The sequence below is a fragment of the Gambusia affinis genome, linkage group LG15 (assembly GCF_019740435.1).
Source record: "Gambusia affinis linkage group LG15, SWU_Gaff_1.0, whole genome shotgun sequence".
Classification (NCBI taxonomy): domain Eukaryota; kingdom Metazoa; phylum Chordata; class Actinopteri; order Cyprinodontiformes; family Poeciliidae; genus Gambusia; species Gambusia affinis.
In genome coordinates, this window is record NC_057882.1 from 3444141 (window position 1) to 3469503 (window position 25363).

Consider the following 25363-nt stretch of genomic DNA (forward strand, 5'->3'; position numbering starts at 1 on the left):
TTAGTTTTAGTGCAAATATCTCTGTGCACTTGAAATAAGACAAAAACTTTTTCAGTAATATTAAGAAATTATTGAGCTCCTATATTTTTGCTGAAAAATTACTTTTAAGTTAGTTTTATCTTATTTCAAGTGTACTGAGTCATTTGCACTATAAACTAGACCAAAAATATTTGGTATGATTTTGTGTTTTTTTTTCAGCAAAATCCTAATCTATGTTGTGCTAGTATTATGAGCATATTGTCATAATTAAATAAAAATTCTCATAGCCTGGCCCTAATGCAGAAGGACTTAAAAGCCACTTTTTGAAAATATTTTCTGTTATATGAATTTTTTTTTAGAAAAGAATGGTTAAAAAAACAACAACAAACCATTAAAACTGTCTCTGTTTTAAAACTCTTAGATTTGGTGAACAAATCTAAGAGTTTATTTTTAAGCCATATCGCCCAGCTCTTCTCAGAACAGCATTCCCACAGTGAAACATGGTGGTGGCAGCATCATGCTGCTCAGACATCTCACTTTTCAGATTTTATTTATTAAAAAAAAAGTTTGAAAAGCATGTATTTCACTTTTTCTTTGTAAGTGAAGATTACTCTGTGTAAAATAGATTAAAACTTGTTTGTCATACAAAAGAATATGAAAAAGTAGAAGATGCATAAGTGTTTGAAGGTCTAGTTTTTATTTGATATGTGCCTCCTTAAATGCGTGTTTGTCTTTGTTTTTTGCAGAGGTATGGCTCAGATGAGGAAGCTGGCGTGTGACGGCCTGAGGGCGAGCTCCCGTGGCGAGCCGCAGGTCCAGCTGCTGTCCGCCAGGCAGGAGATACTGACCAGCCTGGTGTCCGCCCTGGACTCTGTGGTACGTTCTGCATCTGCTGCCGTTTTCATGATACTATCAAACTGAGATCTACCCAAAACCGGTACGGATTTCGAAAGCTACTTTAGAGTTTGGTTCATTCAGGGTTTTTAGAGGTGCTTGAAATCCTTGAAGATGCTTGAATTATGTTTTCCAGGTTTGGAAAGTGCTTGATTTCTGTATGAAGCCCTTGAAAGTGCTTGATATTCAAACTGCACAATTTAGTAATAAAGTGCAATCTAATGTTTGATTAAAAACCTAAATTGAGTTTTCAGAAAAAAAAAGAAAAAAAAGAGACATTTTCTCCCTTCACTCTTCTCTGGTTTTAGGTCAGTTAGAACTACCTAAATTATTTCTATTTGCTAAACACCAGAAAACTTGGCAATAAATTTTTTGGATAGATTTTATTCTAACTTTCTTTATGTGTTGTGGTTGAACATTCCTGTAGCATTATTTATTTGGATTGTTTCCATTTAATGAATATTTATTATTCCCAATGGCTCGGTGACTTATTGATCTGTGTAACTGAAACAAAGTTGGATTATGTTTCACACATTAAGCAAAGTTATTGAAATTTTAGGATTTTATTTTGTTAGTGCTTTGTTCCCAGACCAGTTAGATGTATAGGCTGTGTGTATGTTCAAAACATGAAATTTAGTTATATTTTAGATGACTGCTGTAGAGTGTAGAATACTACCATCAGACATTATTAATAACAGTAATAAATAATATCTCATTTCATAGTGTGATGCTGGGAAAGTTTGAAAATGCTTGAAATGTGTTTGAATTTTACTGTGGGAAAAGTGTGTCAACCATCTAATTGGAGTATTTCTGTCTCTCGCCGTGTTGCAGTGCATGGCGATGTCTAAACTCAACGCAGAGGTGGCGTGCGTCACCGTGCACGAAGACAGCGTGATCGCCGTGGGGACGGAGAAGGGCCGAATGTTCCTCAACTCCAGGCGGGAAATCCAAACGGACTTCTATAAGTTTTGCCGTGAGCCTCACCGCTTTCCCGCTCTTGATTAGACCTTTACTTATTCCGTTTACTATTCAATACACAGTTGCGAGTCTTCGTTGGGTTCTAACATTCTGATTGAGCCAGAAGCTTATGTAACCGCAGCTGTTTGTGTTTTAGCTCAGTGTCAGATTACTTCAATGTGAAGTGATCAAATCAACAGAAGCGTAACAGAATCATGTTTTCTCTTGATCTCTTTAAAACTGCACGGTATCTGCAATTTGATGCATTATACGGTTTGTAGTTAAGGATCAGGTGTGAGAGGCTTACAAAAATTGCCAAAACAATCTGGATTAAATTTAGTTCCCTCAATAAAAAAAAAATAATAAAAAAATCACTACAACATGCCTCATTTGTTATGCGGTTGCTTTTCCACCTTTGTGTTGTGAAGCAGGATAAAAATAAACCTGTTTTAGGCTTTAAAGTGTGGGAAGGTATTTAATTTCACACTGTGTTCCTAAACTGATCAGTCATAAAACAAAATCAGTTTGAAGGATAAACTCCTGACCTTTCCCAAAAATCATTTCAATCCAGACAGTTTAAAGTTTTTGGGTTTTTTATTTACAATTTTGCCATTTCCATGAACCTTGTCTAATGTGATACTTAAAAATGCGCTTAAAAAAAGCACATTGATGGAAACACAGTGGGTAGAATAACCAAAAAGGACTTGACTTTCTTGGACATCATTTATTGTTCCAACAGTGAACGGTGAGAACCAACCAGAAAATAAACTCTACCTGGCCTCAGAAGAAAGGTCAATGATCCGGCAAGATTCATACCAAATTTTCTTGATGGTAGGGCGGCCATCTTGTTTGACAAGCATGTTTCACAGCTACCATTTGTTTAGACTTTGAATTCAGGTCAACTATACAACACAGTTTTAGGGCTTGGCTAAGATTTTAATTTATTTACGAGAATAAAGTCATAATATCACAAGAGTAAAGTGGTAATATTAGGAGAATAAAGTACGGTAGTAGCTTTTTCTTTTTTTACAGATATTGTTTTTGAGAAAAATAAAGAATTGAGCATCTTGTAAAGTTATACCAATGTATAACTTTACAAGATGCTCAACATTCCTCATTTATAAAGTTATACATTGGTATAACTTTACAAGATGGAAATACTTGATCTTTTAACACATCAGCAACAAACTATTATCAGCAGCCAGCCTTTGAAATGATTGTGCAGCTGAATGTCTTATTTTGAAGAAAGCACCATATGAACTGAGCTGCTCACATTACGTCCTGATAATAAAGTCTTTTTCCTCATTAAAACAACTTTTTTCACATAATTTTAACTTAAAATTTAATCTTTTCTTGTAATATTATGATATTCTCGTAATTCAGCAACAAGACAATTCACAAGGGATGATTGAAATAAAAGTAACTTGGAAATATTTTCTGTCATTTTAAATCTCTCTTTTTGGAAAAGTAAGTGAGTGAAATGGAAAAAAACCCAGAAGGATTTATCTTTAAGCCATATCGCCCAGTCCTAATTGAACTACAGTTGCGTATTTGTGAGCCGTTTTCAGCATATCACTTTTCATCCTGGCTTCAGGAGCGCCGTGTTTGCAGAGTCTGACTGCCATAAACACCCATACCAAAGACCAGGAAGGTGATCCCATCAAGCTGAGTAAAGACGGCGAGCATGCGAAACAGCGAGCGCCGTCAGACCCCCAGTCCAACGTTTTCGTTCTGAGGAAGATGGTGGAGGAAGTCTTCACTGTCCTCTACAGTAAGACTGTTCTGCGCTTTATTTGAAGGGTGGGGTTTGATTTTATCCGCCTGAACCGTGTCTTGTGACTTGCAGGCGAGGCTCTGGGTAAAAGCAGCCTGGTCCCTGTGCCTTACGAGTGGATCCAGAAGGACCCCGGCTGTGTGGTGGCCCACGGTTTGCCTGAGGGAGTCATCCTGAAGAAGCCCTCGGAGTACGACACCAAGACGTTGATGAAGATCCTGGAGCACAGCCACCGCATTCACTTCACAGCGAAGAGGTGAGTCCTTGTGGGGAAGCAGAGGCTTGCTGTTTAAAAGCTTCTATCACACATGTAACGCAGCTGTTTCACATTAGATTACTCATTCCAGCCTCTAATGGTTTGCAGAAATTAATACTTGTGTGTTGCCGGGAGCAGACTGCTGCTTCAGCAGGGTTTTCATCCTGACTGGACAAGATTTAGAGTCAGTTTGGAAGAAAAAAACTCCCACTCATATTACATTTTTAGTGTCTCCAGGACACATTTAGTAATATTTACTGGTGTTTAAACATGCAGCTTGAAGAGAAGTGGTAATATATTTCTTTTCACGCCACAAGAATGCTTTTAGGGAACAAAAATTGTCCCTTAAGAGTCAAACAACAATTACGGTGACACAAGTTTGAAAAACACACCCATGAAATTAAAGGATTATCAGCTGCATCACAGCTGTTGCACTGAGCTTGAGGATTTTACAAACCCTGGTCCAGGATGTGTCATAAAAACAGAAACCAAACTTTTTATTTGGTTGTAGACCCAATGAGGTCATAATGTTTTACATACTTTATACAACATTAAAAATGTGTTAAAAAAATCAAATAAACAAATAATTCAGCTCTGTTTTAAAGAAGGACACTAACATTTTACTGCCTAAAATACAATAACAGGTTTTCTTTAATGTACGTTTGAGCTGCAGATTCTGTTAGTTGAGCTATTGATTATTTTTTCAAATTAACCTATTAATAATTAAATAGCAAAAGGTGCTTAATAAGAAATCCTTTTAGATCATTTGAACCAGGTGAAGCCAAGTCTATGCTATTTAAAAAGTTCCAGGTAAAAAATATCTGCAGACGAATGCAACATGTAGATATCTTTTAAACAGTTTTGACTTAGTTACTTCTCTGAGTATGTTGTTCTTTTAGTAATTGGTCTTTTCAGTCTCTGTACTCTAGCTATCAATTAATCAGTTACTAAATTAGTTGACGGTTATTTCAGTAATCGATTCAGTAATCCAATTAATCGTTTCAGTCATTTTAAATTGAACTTGATATACATGTGGACAGATATTTAATGCTGCTTTCCAAGAATGTCCTTTAAAAGTTTGACTTGAACATCAGACCTCATCGCTTTTCCAGTCTGCCAGCTTACATGGAAATTAAACAGAGTTCTGCTACACGTTTATTTTACCTCTGGGCTTTAAAGTTTGAAAAATTCCAGTAAAAAATGTAACTTTTTCATTTTTCTTGTTGTTTTAATCTTTATCATTGATTTTTGAGAAAAACACAAGTTTAATTTGAAATACTCTTATGCAAACATTTTGTCCAGAAGGAATTTTTAAGTGTGGTGAATCTTGTTTTCAAAAGATTCACCACACACAAAGCAGTGTGTGGTTGAGGCAGAGCAGCGCGCAGGCAGACGCTCAAATGAGGCATTTCATAGGCTTGATGATAAAAACAGAAACGTCCAGGCATGGAGCATGGAAACGGAAGATTCCAGCTAGGAATAAATGAAACCAGTGAGCTTTTAAGCTGGGACGGAGTGCAGAATGTCGTTGGATCCAGGTGAGGAAAACAGCTGTTGAAAATGCAATAAAAGCATTTTTAGAGCTTTTTATTTTATTTGCACAGTTTTGCAATAAAGGTGTAATAAACATTATGGATAAAAGGTCAAGTGATTACTTAGATTGTGCTAAAGCATTTCATTTGAGCAGGAAGGTCATTTGCCTTAACACAAAGCAGTTTGTTCAATGTAATGCATATTTATGGTTCTTAATGGCCCAATGAGTTATTGATCTGTGTAACTGAATAAAGGTTGTCTGTTTTACACATTACTTATTGAAATTGGGGGATTTTTTTTTTTTTGTTAAATTAGTGTTTTTTTCTCAGACCAATCAGGTGTGTGAGGGATGCTTTGTTATATTTTAGTTTATTTTATCTCTGCTATGTGAAATACTGTCGTAAGACATTAATGACAGTACTAAATAATGATAAATATACATCGAATTGAAATCTGGTGTTGGAAAAGTCTGAAAACTAAACTTGAAAAGTTCTTGGAGGAAAAATGTCTGAACCCTAAAAATATTGAACACATAAACAACAATAATAAACGCAGAAATTAAATGAACATGGCAACAAAAACTAACACAAACTCAAGGAACGTGACAAATTTGTTGGTCCTTCAGATAAAATGCCATTAAACCACATTGAAGGTTGACAAAATTTACAATCAGCTGTCTCGTGTGTTGAGTTGACCTTTCACCTATTTGTGCTGAGATAAGAGCCTCCACATGTTCATCTCACCACAAATGAGAGATTTTCTGTTTCAGTAAAATATCTGATCAGTAAATACATGCCAATGTGCTTCATTGCTGCACAGAACTAAGTGCAGGCAACTAAATACAGGTTAGCTTGAAAATGTTCTAATTTCCTTCATTTCGACTGTGTTTTTTTGACTTTTTGAAGGCAAGCTGAGGATTTGTCTAGAGAAGCCAAGCCGAGCATGGAAGTGAGCAACAACCCCTCTGCCGCCGCCGCCGTCGTGACGCCGAGCAGCCACGGCGCGGCAAAGGCAGTCACCTCGCCGAGTCCCGCCACTGCCAATAACTCGGTTCTGTCAAACTTCCTGTACGGGATGCCCATGTCCTCCAAACCCCACCCTGACAGCAAGCTGGACTTCAAACCCGCAACCCTCCTCAACCTGGGCAAGGACAGACTGGCCAACTGGACAGAGAAGAGCTCCACTGGGAAGGACGGTGGCAACACTGGTTAGCCTGGCCTTTAAAAACTTCTTAAGACCCTCAGTCCCTTTTTGGTATCCATGGAAACTAAATAGGGACTGTATTTACTTTTTTTGGCATCAGCCAATATTTTTTCAGTAAAATGTGCCTAAATGTGTTGTAATTTTTTTTTTTTTTGCATTAGATTCCCAAAAACTCCACTTTGATTGGAATCAAGTACAACTATTTGTTACTGTTCTATTATAATTAGATGAATACAATACAACAGCGTATTTGGGCCATTGTAGAAACAAAAAAGGGATTGCATTTCCACTAAAAATAAAAAATCAAGGAAAAGTCAAAAATAAATTGAAAAATAAATTGTTTTTTTTTTTTGCCAGATCTTAACTCCTCTTTTTTTTTATCTATAATGGCCTTAATACACTGTTGTAGATAAAAAGTAAAAACAACCCCAACAGAAGTAGTTCTAGACAATTTTAAGTTTAGTAAGTAAAACAAACAGGACATCATTAGGTTGGAAATATTGTAGCCCAAACAAGAATTTTAACTTAAATTTCAAGCTCTCACAGCCTACAGACACCAGGTATAAATTATAATCGGAAGAATCTAATTATAATTTATTCATATAATTTTCCTCTATAAGCTTTAGAGGAAAGTATGGCATTTTTATATCATCTTCCACCCACTTTATTGTGAAAATTTTGCATCTTTCTTTGTTTTAACTCCTAAAAACAGAAATAAAATGATGGTACTTTAAGCATTATATTGTAGACATTTATGAAAAATCATAAGTAGTCTCGTTTTCAAAAGATTAAGTCAGATTAGTGGCACTAAACAAGTTTTATTTAGCTGGATTTATGACAAATATTGAACATTGCAGACCCCTATTCTAAACAAACCACAACCTAAATGATAGCTTCGCCATTGGATCTTTTTCCGTCGGAGTGATTTGACTCGAAGCCCAAAGATGTTTTAAATCTCAGCTTGACAGCTCAGCAGCCAATAAAACAACTTTAATTCTTTCTATTAGAGTAGTGCACTTTTACAGTCATTATGAAGGTAATTAAGAAAATGAGAGCTGGAATGCTGAATATGTGGGTACTAAATTAACATTACAGCCTTAAATGAATTGAGCCAAAGGTACTTAATTTGCCTTGTACTTTTTAGATGAGCCAACAAGGCTACCTGCTGAGCAGGGTCAGAGTCCGCCTGGAATCCACATCTCAAAGAGGCTGCTCTTCTCCATCGTGCACGAAAAATCAGGTTGGTCCAAATTTAATTTAAGAGCAATTACTTTGTATAAAAGTAAATTCATTACTCATATGTTTCTGAAGGAGCATTTTTATGGCATGCATTATTATATAGTTATCCATCCATCCATTTTCTAACACCCTTGTCCCCTAATGGGGTCAGGAGGGTCCTGGTTCATCTCCAGCTAACGTTCCAGGCGAGAGGCGGGGTCAAACTGGACAGGTGGCCAGTCTGTCGCAGGACAACACAGAGACACACAGGATACTCAACCATTCACACACACACTCACACCTAGGGAGAATTTAGAGAGACCAATTAACCTGACAGTCATGTTTTTGGACTGTGGGAGGAAGCCGGAGAACCCGGAGAGAACCCACCATGCACAGGGAGAACATGCAAACTCCATGCAGAAAGACCCCGGGCCGGGAATCGAACCCAGGACCTTCTTGCTGCAAGGCAACAACTCTACCAACTGCACCACTGTGCAGCCCTTATATGGTTATATCATAAATAATGTGATGACAGAGAGATAAATCTTACGTATTTGAATGGATTTACAGACAGTTTCATGTATTGTTCATGGAAACCAACATCTGTGTTCACTTACTAATCTGTTTGCTGTAATTATTTAAGAAGATGGTTTGGGGTGTGCTGTGGTGGCGCAGGGGGTTAGCACCCCCCCACGCTTGGAGGCCCTAGTCCTCGACACGGACGTCGTGGGTTCGACTCCTGGTCCCGGCGACCTTTGCCGCATGTCTTCCCCCCTCTCCTCGCCCTCCTTCCTGTCCGCCTGCTTTAGCAGAAATATGAGCCAGTAGCACCGCAAAAACTCTTTGGAGACAAAAAAGGAAAAAGAAAAAAAGATCGCTGTGGTTTACCAAGTTGGCATTAAGTGAGAGGGAAAAACACTATTTTCTGACATTTATTTGACTTTCTGAAGGTTTGGTTTACCGCAGCCATCAAATAACCAGGATATTGAGAGGATTCTCTTCTCTTGCAGAAAAATGGGACTCGTTTATTCGGGAAACTGAAGACATCAACACTTTGAGAGAGTGCGTTCAGATCCTGTTCAACAGCCGATATGGTGAGAAACAGTTGGTCGTTAATATCCCAGCTATTTTATAACCAGTCAGTGCAACTTCTGTTTTGTATGGAAGTTAGCACTTTATGTGATCATCTGTTCCTTCCCTGTAATGTCCATTACATTGCTTATTTTATTCTAAATCAGGGTTTTCAAAACAGTTTTTACAGATTGCAAACTAATCTCTAAAGAATATGTATTTGGTGTAGTATAGTCCTGTTCTAATTTCACAGTTTGCATAAATTGGTTGAAATGGACCACATGTTTTTGGTCGTTATGGTTTCGGAGTTCTGTTTTTTTCTCTCCCTGTAGGTGTAAGAGGCAGACTTCTATGATCATGTCTTGTATTTTTTTCTATCCTCTACACCTGTCTTCTTTTTTCCTTTTAAGCATTTCCTCCATAGTTTTTCTTTCCTTTGCCCCTTCCTTTTCCACCTTTGTTTCCTTTATATTTTGATTCAGAGAGAAAATGTCGGTGGAATAGCCCTTTAATTTGAAACCCAACTTCAGCATAGTGCTAAATATGATTTGTGGAATGTAAACATTTCAAATGCCAACAACATCAATGTTTTCCTCCTAAACGTCTCGAAAGCTGCAGAAATTTCACAAAAGAAAATCTAAGAATTGGATTTTTTAAAATGTTGGAAATTGAAAATAATTGAAAATTAGTTGATTCAATCCAGTCACCAAGTCCAGTTGAAGGCAGCCCATTGGTATCCACTGCCTGTAAAATGATGATGTTGCCTGTGTATTTACAGACCTAAGGAAAACATTTTATTAGAGTTAAATCACTAAACCCTTTTTTTTATTTTTTTTTATTTGTTCTTTCTTCAGCGGAGGCTCTTGGTCTCGATCACATGGTGCCTGTCCCCTACCGCAAAATCGCCTGCGACCCGGGAGCCGTGGAGATCATCGGCATCCCAGATCAAATCCCCTTCAAGAGGCCGTGTACATACGGCGTGCCCAAGCTCAAACGCATCCTGGACGAGCGCCACGGAATACGATTCATCATTAAACGGTGGGAAACGCATCCATTTGTGACCCCATGGCGGCGGCGGCCCAGAACCGCACACAGATCACAGCCGCTTTATGTGTCATTTTAAATTTACATTCAGTAAAAATGAATCTCCCAGCCATCTGCTTCCTTCAGCAACCGACTGCTGAGTCCTTTCTGTCCCGAGCGACTCTCCGACTCTCCAGCACGCTGCACTAATGGCTGCTCTTCCTCCCATTTGTTCAAGCTAATTTAAATGAGCCACCATGCCTTGTTTGAGATAACGCATCTTTTTACCCGTCCTGCAGGCAGCTCATTTGTGTTAATATAATTAGCAAAGATTGAAAATGTGATTAATTCACTATTATGTTACATTCCCATTGTCTCCCTCGGTGGATTTATGCCAAAACAAATGGACTGTGAGCTCAAAGCAATGCTTCAGCTAACTGAATCCAGAGTTTTCTTCTTATTTAAGCCACAGATCTACATGGTAGCACATGGATTATTCACTTGGTTGAAGTTGAATGTTGTGAAAACCTTAGTTTTAGTCTTTGATCAAGTTAAAGCTTGTCTGACTTGTAATAATTAAACCACATCAAGGCTTTTATCACACATGGTCACCACAGCTGCCTGCTGAAGTCCGTCCATGGACTTCATGGTTCCAGGACGGCTCTGAAACACCTAAACATTTACAGCATTGCTACTGTCATAATCTGCACAATTATTAGAAATGTTGAGGTTCAAAGAATATTGAAAAAAATTTTAATAGATGTTGTGTCTGTTTATTTATTTATTTATTTATCTATTGTCCCTTTGGATGGATAGCTTAATGCAGTGGTCCCCAACCTTTTTAGTACAGCGGACCGGTCAACACTTCATAAATGATCTGTGGACCGGGGTGCTTGGGGGCTGCGCTCGCGTGTTACAAGACCGCTGTTCCTCTTTCTTACGACACCGGGGGGGCGGCATGTGGCATTCTACCACTGCTTTCTACTCGCTGCTTTTTTACCACTTTACTGGAAAAAGCAGCTTTTTATACCATTGTACCTCAGATGAAAACCTTTTATTTGCTTCTCTGTTATTGTCTTTCTGCCACAAAGTTCAGCAGACCTCCATGTGTGTCACTGGTTTTATATGACAGGTGGCAAAATAATTACAGATGGATGAAATAAACACGGCTTCATTAAATCTGCTCTCCACAAACAGGTGTAAACAAACACGAGTCACAGAAATCTACCTTGAAGTGAATTAAAATCACAGCGAGAGGATAGAAAAGCAGCATGTGGCAGAGAGGATTAGGTTATATTTCATATCCAGATGACTATAATCATCAGGTTGTTTCAGCTGTAATAAGAAAACCTGACTGTTTTTGTGACACTGATTGTTCAAACAGCAGTTAATGTGCTGAACGAGTCAGTAATGACATCCTCCATTTGTTTCAGAATATTTTTTATGTCCCGAAAGCTGAAACAGCCTCTGAACTCTCTGACTAACATCCTGATTTTTTGTTTTTCTGTTGCAGGATGTTTGATGAGAGGATTTTTACTGGTAAGGCTGTAATTAATTCTGTTTTTCTTCTTATGCCATTATCGCTAAAATGTATAAACTGTTACCTGGGCCTTCATTACTGAAACCCTGCTGGGACTTCTTAAAATTACTGTTGGTGACTGCGGCTGAAAAGGTAGGGAAATTATTTCCAGGAAGACTAACTACCTGCAGAATAATAACTAAAAACCTTTTAGCTTTTCAAAAATTTACATTTGCAATATTTCCATTAAATAAGAAATGGAATTAAAAGTCACACGTGAATATGTTTGATCATGTGATATGTCATTATCGCCATCATGCTGCTACTACTACTTCCTGTCGTCTTCTTTGTTTTATTTGCCAGTAGTGACATCCGGTTGTTGACCATATGAGTCGTGTTTTGCGAAAATAGACTTTCCATTCCAGTTTTGCGGAATGGAAATTTTGGTAAAGCTGAAAAACCAACACATCATATCACAAAAACTTTTTAATTTTCATGTTTCCATTAGACAAATATATTTTCTTTATTCCAATTTGTGCACTTTTATGATCAGTGGAAATGCAGCCAGTGTTCTCTTGTTTTACTCATCTGTTGATATAAATGCTTTAAAACAATAATGGTACATATCTAAATAATATAAACCTTGCTAACTAAAAAAACTGTCAGGTTTTTATTTACCGGTGTACATTTACTCTCCCAAACACCCTCTCTGCTAATGTGGTGCTTTGTTTATTTATCCTCTGTTCCTGTTTGTTGAAGCTGCAGGCAAGATTGCCAGAGAGGAGGGCAAGCTTGACCCGGGCTGCGTGCCTGAAGACGGTTTCTCCGACTGCCTGGGCTTCCCTCCCACCGCAGCTGAGCTGCTCAGCAACGCTCACAGCAGCAGGTTGGCCCTCAGCCCACAGATTCACTGTCCAAGATAATGCCATAGTCTTAATGTGCTAACTGAACAAGGACACAACGTATCGCTGTCATCATTTGCTTGACGAGAAGTAAACACGAGCAGCTCATTAAAGCACTCTAATTCATCATGTGACTTCCTCTGCCAGAGCAGGAGTTTTGGCTCCTTCGTTGCTGTTGAACGTACAGGTCTTTATTAACACAATGCCAGGATGGAAAGACATCATCAGTGACTTTGGAGAAGCAATTATTGCTGCCAAAGAATATGGGAAAGGATGGAACAGTGTTGCTATTTAATTGCAAATATAATCAGACTGCAGTGTGGATGGTTTGCGCTCGCAAATCTGTTTATGGAAACAATACTGGATTGATTTTAAAATAGAATAGAATAGAATTCAACTTAGTTATCATTGCACATGTACAAAGCAGTAAAATGCAGTTTGCATAAATCCAGAAGTATATATGGATGTATATGTGCACCGATGACATTAAAACATTGGATAAAATATGACATGACAGTTCAGACAGCAGACTCTTTGAAAACTATCGGCTACGTATTCAATTTAGTACCATATATGGAAGTGTCACAAATCAAATTTTTGGGGAGTGAAAAGCTCAGAAACAGGCTGTTCAGACTGCTGTAAAAATCGTAGGTTTTTTTTCTTTCTCCATATGTGATGTAATATTTATGGGAGTACTGAGTGGTGTATAGGGAGCCCCTGCTTTACCCCACCGGGCTAAACAATGGTGGATTATTTGGAAGCTTTACCATTCACACAAGCAGAAATGAGGTGACATAATCTGTCAACGCAAAGAGCCAAGATGATTGTTGATGTGGGCTTGTTTTACAAGAAGAAAATCTGGGCACCATGCAGTCATTGACTGGACCATGAGCTTCTCACTACATGTATTCTAGTGTGAAAAAGAGAGGAAAATTATCCAAATCACAGCAGAAAAAGGAATCAAGTTGTCCGCAAACCTCCATAAACTGCAGCAGCTTTGTAAGGAGCGGGTAAAAACTCCTTCATGTGAGAAAATAATAAAGTCAGACAGAAACCCCAAAACAGAGAGTAAAGGTTTCTGGACTTGTTTGGTTTGTGTTGAATAAATACCAACACATTTTCTTTTCTACTTTCTCACAGATCAACAAGTGCTTGCGTGAGCCCCCAGGCTGACTCTGAAGCAGGTACCAGCCCAACAAAAATCCTCTCTCTCTTTTTTTTTTTTTTTTTTTTTTTTTTTTTTTTTAATAATTCAAAGTTGATAAATATTCTGGTTAAAGGGAAAGCTTCCTTTGTAAACACACTGATGACATCTGATTATTGATGGAGCGGTTAACTCTGGCAGGTCCTTCGGGAGACGGAGCTCCTGTCAGGCGGATTAAAACGGAGCCTCCAGATGGAGACATCATTCAGGTCACAGTGCCTGGTAAGTGAGCCGAGATCATTACACTTCCACCGGTTGCTCTCTTGCTGCAGTTGCTGACTTCTACAAAGGGCTTTTACTTACATTTTTTTTCTAAAACAAAAATTTCAAATAAAAAAATACTTTCAAAAAGTGGCTTTAAGCTTCAATCTTCCCTTCTGTGGGTTATGAGAATTTTTGTTTAATTTCGAGAATATATTCATTATATTGGTAGAATAAAGACGCAATTTTATCAGAATGTCTCAAGATTACAAGAAAAAAATCAGGGTTTTTTTTTTTTTTATATTTTTTACCAAAATATTTTTACTGAGATTTTTCACTTTGAAAATACAATTATGTACCAATCTTGGACTGTGGCAAGTCTAAGTCCTTAATAAAGTTAATAAAAGGACCAAAAATCTTCTCAAAAATATATTGTTTGGATTTTCTAATATATACTTTTCTTTCCAGCGGCCAATTAGATCCCATCTGCTTTAACCACTGGGTGGCGCTAGTTCTGTTGACATTTCTCCTAGCCAAAGCTGTACATTAGCATGTGTATGGATATCTATAGTCATAAAATGGGTACATCTATAAGAGTGCATCCTGTTTTACTAAAATTATGTTTCTCGGGTTAAAGCTGAAAAAAGTTAATTTGAATGCGAAGAAAGCTTGGATAATTAATTTTCTGCTATTTTTTATGTTGAAAATTAAAATGACTACTTTATCCTCCTAATATTATGATTGTATTATGGCAATAAAAGACTTTTTATTACTCGTACTATTTTGACTGTATTCTTGTAAAATTATGATGTTAATAATAAAAGTCCAAATAAATAGAAGCTGTAAAAAAAAATCTTGATTTTTACCAAAAATTAAATCTTCCAAAATCAAAAATCATTCAATAAAATCAATTAATTCTACATAATTAATACTCCAGTTTACTCTCTTCACCGTAAGCCCAGAAATAATTCCTAACTGCTTGCTAGTTGCTATTTAAAATGTCAGCCATGTATCTGTCAAACTAGATTATCACGTTTGTTGAAACAACAAATCCTTTAAGACAGCAGTCATACATTCCTTCTCTTCCAGAGCTGGTTTATGATCAAAACTAGAGGTCAATCTAATCAGCCACTAAAGGTTTGACTGTTTTTATTTCTTGCAACAAAGTAAAAAGTGGTTTTAAATCTGCTAAGGAGTAGTTTACTTGTTGTACTGAAGAATGGTCCCAACATTTGGAAGCAACTGAACTCTTAAAAGCCAAAATACAGAATTTCCCACGCTTGGCATTTATAATATAGTCTTCTTCCAGGGATTTGTCACATTTTTTCCCCAAACTTTAGAATACTGACCTCTACTGGCCTCGCTTTGGAAAATGAAGCCCTGAACTCTGGCGAGTTAAGTAACAATGGAACTGGGTATTTAATTTGAAGTAATAGTTAGAATGCGTTGGTGTGTGCTCTTGACTTGCATAAATAGTGTCATAAATAGTAAAAATGTATAAAATCTTAAACAGAGCAGCAGAAGTACAATGATAATCAATCAATAAGTTACAAATTAAAAAAAAAATTTGATATAACTTGGGGAAGTACTTTTCCTACAACTTGGTGTAAAATTTTACAATTACATGTAAAAAATTTTAAATACCAATGATTGAACCTGTTGTGAATTTTGCCGTTAACCTTGTTAGAGCACAGCGGTTTGTGATAAACATGCTGAACAGTTGTACCTGTGCATTCCAAGGTTTAGAGAAGGTCGATCTGGGGATGTTTTATTTATTTTCGTTGCAGATGCTGGGACGAATGGGGACGACCCTGTTGAGTGTTTGGGCGAGGCGGTTTCAGCCGCTCCGTGTCCGACCACGGCCTCGCCCAGCGCTCCCCCTGCGGCCCCCGCCCCTCCGGTTCCTCCTGCCCCCCCCCACCCAAAGGAAAACCACTCGGGTACGCTCATCCTCTTCAGATCAGTCCTCCATTTAATCCACCTCTTCACACTGCAGCTCCTCCCAACTACACCCTCTGACCTTCTTTAGATAGCAAAACGAAGCACGTATGGAACCACATTTTTGTCAATATTTTTGCTCCTTTTTTCACTTCCTCAGTCACTAGTGCCCTCTACCCCAACCTTATAAATGATCCTTTCCTTGATTTAACCTCCGTTAGCCCCGCCCTTTCTTTGAAGATTAGCTCTCATCTGTGAAAAGCACCATGCATCATCTGCAAGTCTTGATGCCTGTAGAGGGATTATTTGTTTGTAAGCCTGACTGTAGAAAGAGCCAGTCTGCCATTAAACTGTTGCTGATTGCCATGGTTACCTGCTGTTGTCTTGCTGCTTTAACATTAGCTAGCATGTTGTCAGCGTACTCCAGCTAAAATAAGTTGTGCTACCAAATTAACATTAGTGAATGAGATGTCTTATTGAGCCAAAAAAGTTACAAAATTCCCCAAACTTTTTTTTTTTGTACATAGTAATTATCTCTAAGTCAAGTCCCTCACCATGGAAACAAACATATCCATAATGAGCTAGGACGACGGAATAAAGTTTTTCTCAAACTGTAAATTTGAATGAAAAAAAAAAAATTCCTACTTAGCATTCTTTGACAAAAACGCTAAATGTCAAGGGTCAGATTTAATAGACAGATGGACAGCTCCACTGGCAGATTATTTTACTTTTAGCTAGTCCTTTTCATCAATAATAAGGAATTATTAATGTACAACAAGCTCCTATATTGTGCTGAAAGGTTATTTGTAAATTAGTTTTGTATTATTTCAGTTGTTTGTAGATATTCGCACTAGAAACTGGACAAAAACACTTTGTAAGATTTTGAGTTTTTGCAGTGCTATCAGCAGTCATTTTGACAGCAGGGAATTTTCTACTGTTCTAGTTCAGTTTCTTCAGCCCAGGCAGAATAAAAATAGATACCAGTTTTCTGGCGTTTGGTCGCCCTTACAGAAAAATCTGATGAATTCCACATGTGAAACATGGTTTCACATGTTCCATCAGAAATCAGAAGTGCAGCTGACTGAACGGGAGACACTTCACTAAAAATAAAACCTCTGACATCTGCAGATGCCACAAAGCTGTTGGATTTCTGCCATTCTCAGAGGTGATCTTGTGAATAATTTTGTCAGCATAATTGTAAATAGTTGAAATTGCTAGAATAATATCTTGCTTCCTTTCTGAAGGCGATGTGCGCGGTACAGCTGGTGCTGACGCAGCGTGATGTCGACTGATGATCCCTCTATAGTTTCTATTCATGAGTCACATGTTAAACCCAAACAGCTGGACATGTCAGTAATTAGAAATGGTGCATCGTGCATTTTGCAGGCTGTGAGTGTTAAATGTTGTGTAAAAAAAAACCAAAACACCCAATCCCTTATCTTTGACTTACAACTGGTTTCTCCCTGAAACTTTAGGTAGAGCAACAACACCAAGAACATTTGAGTAGACTCGACTTCTTTTGGTTTAGATCAGGAGTTTCCAACTTCAGACCTCCTGATCCACTTCATTCAAAATGATTTAGACTCAGATGCCCTGGTAGGATTTTCCTGACATTTACTCATTATATTCTGTTTAGCTCCATGGAGAGATTTGAAGAAAAGAACCGAAAGATCAGGGAAGTATTGGAATTTTACAGGATTTATGTTACAGTCCAAATTTCTGAATGTAAATTGAGATATTATATATATGGGGGATTTTTCTACCTCATTTGCTACTAGCAGAGTCTACTCAAAATGATCTTGGTTTTAACCTTTATTGCTTCGTAGAGGTGATTATCTTTTGGGTTTATTTGATTGTTCTTTCTTTAAGTTTTCTTTTCTTTCACAATTTACCAGTAAAGGAAGAAAAATGAAGGTAAGTGCTGACATCGAACGTAGATTTTCATTTCTGTTTCTTTGTAGGGAAACCCAGTTTGCAGTTGTTTATCTGATTTTAATTGAATCATAATCCTCTTTTGTTGTGTACAGTTGTAACCAGAATTTTACAAACACCAAATAAAAAGACAAACATTTTTATTTTCACTGTCTGAAGTTAAATCAGATAAAACTTCTTGTTAGATCAGTTAGAATTAACAAAATGATTTGTATTTGCTAAATGTCAAAGAATTTTGCAATAATTATTTATTTTTTTTAAAGAAATGTTATATTTCTGTATAGTTTAGTATGAGGTATAACTATGTTTTAAACTGTATGACTTCAGTCGAACCTTCAGTTACAAAAAAAAAAGTATTTAGCAAGTAATAATTATTATTAATGATTAATAATTTAGGTGATTCTGTCTGACCTAAACCAGAAGACGTTTGGTCTGATTTTATGTCAGACGGTGAGAAAACGTGTTTTTATGATGTGTATGTAAATGTCTGGTTTCAGCTGAATCAGGTTGTCTGTATCTAGGCAGATTTTGCTCAGTTTGGAAATTCATTCAACCTCAACTTGTTTCTTTATAGATTTTTATTGCAAACCAGTGCAATAAGATTAAAACTACCCTCAAATATTTATTTTTTAGGTTTAATATTACATATAAAAACATGTAAAGAATTTTACAGCTGAGTATGTGATTGCTGCTAATTATAAGAAAGAAATAGTTCTTATTTTATGTAATTTAAAATATTGTGAAGTTTGGTCATTTTGGGGATCACTAACGACTTTTTCCACTTGAAGCTGCTGTTGTTGAATAATTAGTATTTTGAGCCCTTGCTTCAGTTTTTAGTTGAAATTACGGTTCACATGGATTTATTTTGTTTTATACTATTATTTAACATCTCTGAACTTAAACATCCAGGCTTTTAACTGGTAATTAAATCTTTTATATTCCCTCCAAGTTTTTTTTTTCTTTCTTCTTTTTTTAATTAAAAGTTGCAGCGACTCACTGTTTGGCAGGTTATCGTAATATGATGTCTAGCTGGTGTATAATATGATTCCCGTCTCTTGTCAGTCTGCCCATTTATTCATGCAGCACATAAAAACTACAGATGTTGACCAAAGTGCTGCACAATTCAATGAAAGACGACAAGAACAAGAACAAGAAAAATATAGTTAAAAGTAAATATGACTATGTGTATACAAATATATTCCATATTCATACTTTATGCATTGAATCATATATTATTTGATTCATTTTCTTTTGGCTTCAAACCTGCTACTATCTCAGAGTTTAGTGTGTTTAATTGTTTAATTAAATAAATAAATAAATATAATTTTGCATGTGTCAAAGTTGGAATCTGCAGGTTAGATCTTTAAAAAGAAAAACCTGTTTTAGTCAGTATAAACTTGATTGGTGCATCACCATATAAAATCTGCAGATATTTCTAACATTGGATGCTTTTAATTCTACTCTGCAGGACGGGCATCTGTGGGTTTTTTTAGGACAAATTAAAAGTTGTAAAGTCTCTCTGCTGAGTCTGTGAATTAAATCTGTCCTCTTCATTGAAGAAGCTGAAGAAGTCGCGTGTTTCTCAGGTTTTTCTCTTTGCACCTTGCAGCTGAAGCTTCGTCTCCCAGTGGAGCGCCTCAGAGCATCAGGAGACCCCCTGAAGGTAGGCTGCACTCCTCCACAGTGAAACCTTGTCGAGACCCTCCTCCGTTTGTGACGTTCTGCCAGATTTAGCGTTAGTTGCTCAGTGGGTTTCCTGGTAGCACAGCTCAACTCTGCAGACTGTCATGTCTTCCTCTCACTGTGATTCGTTCAGCGGGGAGTCTGGTGGAGGACATCGGCGAAATGATCCTTCAGCTTCGGAGGAAAGTGGAAAACCTCTTTAGCATCAAGTACGGTAAGCAACAGGTTCATATGGAAAAATGAATAAAGATCACAATTTTGATGATCGTGGGATAGTTTTTGAAAGCCAAAAATCCAGTTTCACCAAAAATTGGACGACACAGCACAATAGGAATAACAGTTGCTAAAGAAGCTGGCTGATCAGAGAGAACTGAATGGAAATTTAGCGGAAGGAAAAACTGATTCACGAGGAATGTCTTGAGAGGATTGAGAAGCAAAGCTTGTCCTGCCAAAAATAAACAGTTACTGGAAAACATTTAACGATTCAGTTTAAAATTCAGAACAACTAGAAAAAACTCTTCATGTGTCAGTAAGTGTATCCTTAAACTGTGGAAAATTATATATAAGCACAAATGCAAAAAAATGAGCTCTGCTAAAAGCAGATTAGCACAGGTGTGTTAAGATTTATTTAAGATTTTTTTTCTCCTCTCCCGCATCCATTTAATTAAACTCTTTGTTTCTGTTACTATATTTCAGCAGCAAGTTTTATTTATTTAGAATTTTCTTTTGGTTGCTTGAATTAAAAATATGTTTCTATATATAAATGAGACCCAGGTTTGAGCTGGATGTCTGTCCTTGAATTATTTCCGTTTTGCGTCTCCAGCCGAAGCTTTGGGTCTTCCAGAACCAGCCAAGGTGCCGTACTCAAAGTTCCAGATGTACCCGGAGGATCTGTACGTCACCGGCCTGCCAGAGGGAATCTCCCTCCGAAGGCCCAACTGTTTCGGAGCGGCCAAGCTACGCAAGATCCTGGCTGTTAGCGGTCAGATCCAGTTTTTTATCAAAAGGTAGAGAACATCTACAGAAACATCCTTCATCCACTTTATCTTAAATGACGCCGTGAGGTTGTGTACATCTTAATGTTGAAATTTATTAACAAAGTCATTACTGACTGTCTCACTTTCCTTTTTCAGGCCTGAACTTTTAGCGGAGCAAGTTAAACAAGAGATGCCTTCGATGCCTGTTTGTGATGCAGGTACATCTGTCTCAGGAACTGGGACTGCAGTTTTCACGAGGGCAGCTGCTGGCATCTGATTTTCACTTCAATAAGCTTATTTTACACAATATTAGAAATACATAAGTGGAAAGAAATAATTCAATTTATTTTAAACTAAAAAAAATAACAATTTTATTTTTAAAATGCAATAATATAGCATTCCTTTAGTGTTTGCTTGATCATTCATCTGCAACTAAAAAAATACTTAAAATAAAACATCAGCATGTGTTGAGCTCCACTCTGTTTGAACATCAGTAGTGTTTCATTTTATGGATTAACTGATTAATAATTGGATAGCAAAAGTGCTTAGGAGGAAGTTTTGTTGACAGAGTTATGTCACAAAAGGAGTTCTGGGTAAAATAAAGTTGTTGTTTTTAATCTTAAGTGCAAAATATATATCTTTATGTAGACTTTTGTCTTCTTTACTGCTCTCACTGCGTTGTTCTTCCAGAAAATTGCATGTTTTGAGTGTTCATACTCCAGTTGACAATTAATCAGTTACTCAGTTAGTTGCTGATTCACGATTAATCCGATTAATCATTACAGCCCTAGTCATTTTTACTTTAACTTGAACTAGACGTGGGTGTTTTCAGGAAGGTTTTAACCTGAACTGCAGATCCCATCAGGTAGTTTGATTTATATAAATTCTGGGAAACCAATCTGTCTATTACACCAATAAGATCCAATTTTGGATGTTATAAACGTTGCTTTAAGCTGCAGGTTGCTGCTCTGTTCCTTATCCTGTGATATTTATAGCTCTGAATACATTGTGTCTATTCTCAGTGTACAGAAAAGAAGCATTACAAATATGATTATGCCTGTCCTCTCTATGATCAGAAGGACCGGGTCACTTTCAGTTCAGGCTGCATTTGAAAACGGCTTTTTTTGGAGACAGAACTGAAAGCTCTTACAGGGATTTCCTGCAGCAGCTTCTGCTTTAATCCCTGATGAAGCTCCGCTGCTGAGGCTGCAGGCTGCCGTCAACGTTTTCTGCTCGGTAAGCCTTGGGCAGACGACAAAAACAAGAACGTTTTGTTTTTCCACAGAGCCAGACGCCGAGGACAGCGCAGTAGCAGAGGACACAACGGCTTTATCCAAGAGACCCGGATTCTCAGGTACGTTCATGTTCCACGTTCGATCCGAGGCTCAGACATCAATTAACAGAGGATTAGAGCCTGACTACCTGATTGTTTTGCTTAACATTTTGAGAATAAAGTCAGAATATTTTGACAGTAGACAAAAACAACAACGTGTAATTTCTAGACAAACATTGTCTTGATGAAAGCAGAGCGTCAGTCCAGCTACTGATGATCATCTGATGCTGATGTGTTAACAGATTAAGTTTGATCTGTTTGTAAAATCAACACCAGAATATTACTTCACAAGATGCTCAAAATTCCTCAAACAATTATTTTTTTATTTTTTCCGCAATGAAATAACGTCTTCATTCGTTTAATATTTTGACTTTATGCTGGTAACATTCTGAGCTTATGCTGGTATGGTATTGACTCAGTTGTCATAAAACTTTTTCCTCATGTTAATATGACTTTATTCTGGTAATGGGACTTCATTCTTGTATTATTGCAACTTTATTTTCATATTATGATTTTTCTCGTAAAACTTTATTCTTGTAATATTATGATTTTCGTCTTGTATTGTTACGACTTCGTTCTCCTTTTCTTCCGACTTTCTGTCATACGACTTTATTACTGGAATTTACTTTATTTTTTCTCAGCCTGGCCATAACTTTACCATCACACCTTTGCAACTAAAGCAGTGTGAAAGGAAATAAAAGACTTTCAAAGTGTGCTGTCTGTGTCTGGTGTCCTCAGAGTGCATGGAGTCCAAGCTGTCCAGGATCGACTTGGCCAACACGCTGCGGGAGCAGGTCCAGGATCTGTTCAACAGGAAGTATGGGGAGGCATTGGGCATCAAGTACCCCGTCCAAGTGCCTTACAAGAGGATCAAGAACAACCCGGACTCGGTCATCATCGAAGGCCTCCCCCCCGGCATCCCCTTCAGGAAGCCCTGCACCTTCGGCTCCCAGAACCTGGAGCGGATCCTGGCGGTGGCCGACAAAATCAACTTCACCATCACCAGGTGGGGCGCAGGAAGGACGACTTTCAGGCGTCCTTCCAGCAGAGATCTTACTATTATTATTCTGTGTTTTCAGACCATTTCAAGGACTTATTCCCAAACCAGGTATTCCAAGAATTCCACTTTAGAACCAATCCATGCGTCAGAACATGGAGAACAAAGTTAACATGTTTTATGTCCTCCTATCAGCACCTCGTCGAGTCACTTTACTAAAGAAGGCCTACGCCTCAATAAGCGGTGAGGAGAAAGTCTTTGTTTTCTTCTTCTACTCCATCAAATGCTGCATCTTTACCCTCGGCGTTGTCGCTTTCTGCCGGCAGACGACGACGACATCAACCGCATGGGGGAGAAAGTGGTCCTCCGAGAGCAAGTCAAGGAGCTTTTCAACAAGAAATACGGTAACAATCATCCATCAGATCACTTCAGACCTGAACCTGATGCAGTTTGATGACGAGCCAAATCAGACAAAACTTAGAACATGCCAAAAGGTTCGAATACAAAGACAGAGAAGAGTTAAATAACAGATGTTTTCATCTGCAGGAATGCAGAAACCATAGATTTGACCATCTTTATAAAAAAATAAACAATGATTAATTCAGCTGGATTCAGAAGCCAATCAGTTTTTTTTTTAGCTTATCAATTCAAAACAAACATCTTTCCAACGTACTTTGTAAGAAAAGTAGGTCTAAGAATCAGTGAATCTATGAATCAACTTCATAACACAGTTACATAAACAGACTAGATGTGCCACACTGAGCCAGTCGTCTGTTAAATGAAGACATGATAGAAATATTTTATAGATGCTTCTGCTCTATAGTTTTGCAGCAATCCCTCCTCTGGAGCTGCAGAGTGATTTCATCAAAATGTTTAGTCATCAGTCAGTTTTATGGCCATTAGATGGAGGATTGCTGCAATCCCTCATATTAAACATGCATTTGCTGACAGTGGACATCTAATTATATCAAGACTGTGACTTTGCAGCAATTCCAAACCATACAGTAACAGTGGACATAAAGCTGTATTTCCACTAAAGCTAAGCTGAACTTCTTAAGAAACTAGCCAGAGCTTTGTGTCGTCAGCATGTGGACAGATACATAAATCTACAACAGAATTTCCTTCATTACTAATAGAAATGGAGGAAACGGTGAAGTATTGACTCCTTTGGGTTGCCATAGGTAACTGGGAGAGAACAAAGAAGAAATGATGTCATTTAGGATTAAAGGGAGAAGTTTTCAAACTTTTTGTCATGTGGGCCAAAATTATTCAAAACTACAAAAAAAAACATAAAATTGAATAAAGTAGCCCAATCTTTTCTTTTTTCTTTTTGCTGTTCTTTTTGTTTTTCTATAGAAAAGTGATGTTAATCATTGTAGAACATATTCTGTTTTAAAAAATGGCATTTAGTCTTCAAATCATTTTTGGCTTGGATAAAGAAATATATTCTGTTATAAGAACAGGACTTGGGTCACTTTATTTCAGAAGGTTTTCTGCTAATTTAGATAAGTATAAGATCAGAGTAAGTATAAGATCAGAATACTTATCTAATTTTAATAAAAGGCAATCTGGGTGCTGCAAGGTTGGATTTATTTGGAAAAGTCTCTGGACCTTCACTGTGGTTCTACTTCTTGGAAAGACTTGGTTATAAAAAGACAAATATTTTGTGCATTTTCCATTGTGAGAAGATTAGGCCAATAATACATTTTAAAATGTTTAACAGACAAATTTGTATCGTTCTTAAAATGCAGTCCAGAGCCACAAGCGGCCCGGTCAGACTCTCTTGCTCTGAACAATTCAAACGTTTGGGTAAAGTTGGTTTTATTCACGGCTCGGTTTAATATTTCCACTTCCTCTTCCTGTCTGCTCGGTCCAGGCGAGGCGCTGGGCTTGGACCGCTCCGTCGTCGTGCCGTACAAACTGATCCGCGGCAGTCCGGAGTCCGTGGAGGTCGGCGGTCTCCCAGACGACGTCCCCTTCCGAAACCCCAACACTTACGACATCGTGTGCCTGGAGAAAATCCTTCAGGCTGCGGATAAAGTAACGTTCAACATCAAGAGCCAGCTCCAGTGAGTGCAGAGCCGCCTGGAAGCTGTCGGCGCCTCGGTTCAGGGGAATTTAGGCTCACATTGTGTCGCATTAAAGCTCCTGACGGTTTAAACCCACCCTTTGATATGTCACCCACTGCATCCTCTTCAACAAATATATTTATATATATATGCATATAGAGATATAATAAAACAAAGCAGAGTCTGCTTTGACATCAAAGCGGCTCGTTGAAGGTGAAAGGAAATGAAAAATGTTTAAAATAATCCAGATTTCAGTCGGTTTCTCTTAACTTTTAGGTGTCAGAAAGTTCAGTAACCTGCAGGCTAATGGAAACCTTTTACCTCCCACAGGCCTTTTGCAGAGATCTGCAGCCAGGCTTGTAACACAGGTATGAGCAGCTCAGGTTGGATTTGTAGGATTCAAATGAACAAACCTCCCTCTGTTAGCTGAAACCTTCTGCTTGGTGTCTCCAGCAGGAACAGACGCCTCCACTAACCGACGGAAACGCAAGAGAGTCCAGGAGAGCAGCCGCATACCCGCCTCCTCCGACCTGGGGATATCAGCCAATCAGATTCCAGTTATGGTACTTTAACCCCGCCTCTTATTTTGTCCTAATTCAGTCTGTGATCCATTTCTATACAATAGACACCCATCCTTTAATCTAACACTGTTTATGTGGGACTTTGTGAACTCAGTTCTCCTCAGTTCATGTAACTACAG

General features: G+C 37.8%; 1 protein-coding gene across 3 annotated transcripts in view; it reads left to right on the plus strand.

Moving 5' to 3' along the window:
• The window catches only part of gtf2ird1 (GTF2I repeat domain containing 1), a 34666-nt gene that overhangs the window by 7611 nt on the left and 1692 nt on the right, over positions 1 to 25363 (plus strand). For all 3 annotated transcript variants that reach the window (XM_044139954.1, XM_044139956.1, XM_044139955.1), the window contains exons 2-26: positions 726 to 855; positions 1705 to 1846; positions 3425 to 3601; positions 3677 to 3860; positions 6299 to 6600; positions 7741 to 7836; positions 8825 to 8908; positions 9740 to 9923; positions 11422 to 11447; positions 12187 to 12313; positions 13470 to 13513; positions 13675 to 13755; positions 15522 to 15674; positions 19214 to 19267; positions 19421 to 19501; positions 20111 to 20294; positions 20421 to 20482; positions 21550 to 21618; positions 22336 to 22603; positions 22677 to 22705; positions 22790 to 22837; positions 22921 to 22998; positions 24471 to 24663; positions 24994 to 25031; positions 25117 to 25226. In XM_044139954.1, coding sequence (XP_043995889.1) covers positions 730 to 855; positions 1705 to 1846; positions 3425 to 3601; positions 3677 to 3860; positions 6299 to 6600; positions 7741 to 7836; positions 8825 to 8908; positions 9740 to 9923; positions 11422 to 11447; positions 12187 to 12313; positions 13470 to 13513; positions 13675 to 13755; positions 15522 to 15674; positions 19214 to 19267; positions 19421 to 19501; positions 20111 to 20294; positions 20421 to 20482; positions 21550 to 21618; positions 22336 to 22603; positions 22677 to 22705; positions 22790 to 22837; positions 22921 to 22998; positions 24471 to 24663; positions 24994 to 25031; positions 25117 to 25226 — 2940 coding nt within the window. In that variant the 5' untranslated portion in view covers positions 726 to 729. The remainder of the gene's footprint in view (positions 1 to 725; positions 856 to 1704; positions 1847 to 3424; positions 3602 to 3676; positions 3861 to 6298; positions 6601 to 7740; positions 7837 to 8824; positions 8909 to 9739; positions 9924 to 11421; positions 11448 to 12186; positions 12314 to 13469; positions 13514 to 13674; positions 13756 to 15521; positions 15675 to 19213; positions 19268 to 19420; positions 19502 to 20110; positions 20295 to 20420; positions 20483 to 21549; positions 21619 to 22335; positions 22604 to 22676; positions 22706 to 22789; positions 22838 to 22920; positions 22999 to 24470; positions 24664 to 24993; positions 25032 to 25116; positions 25227 to 25363) is intronic.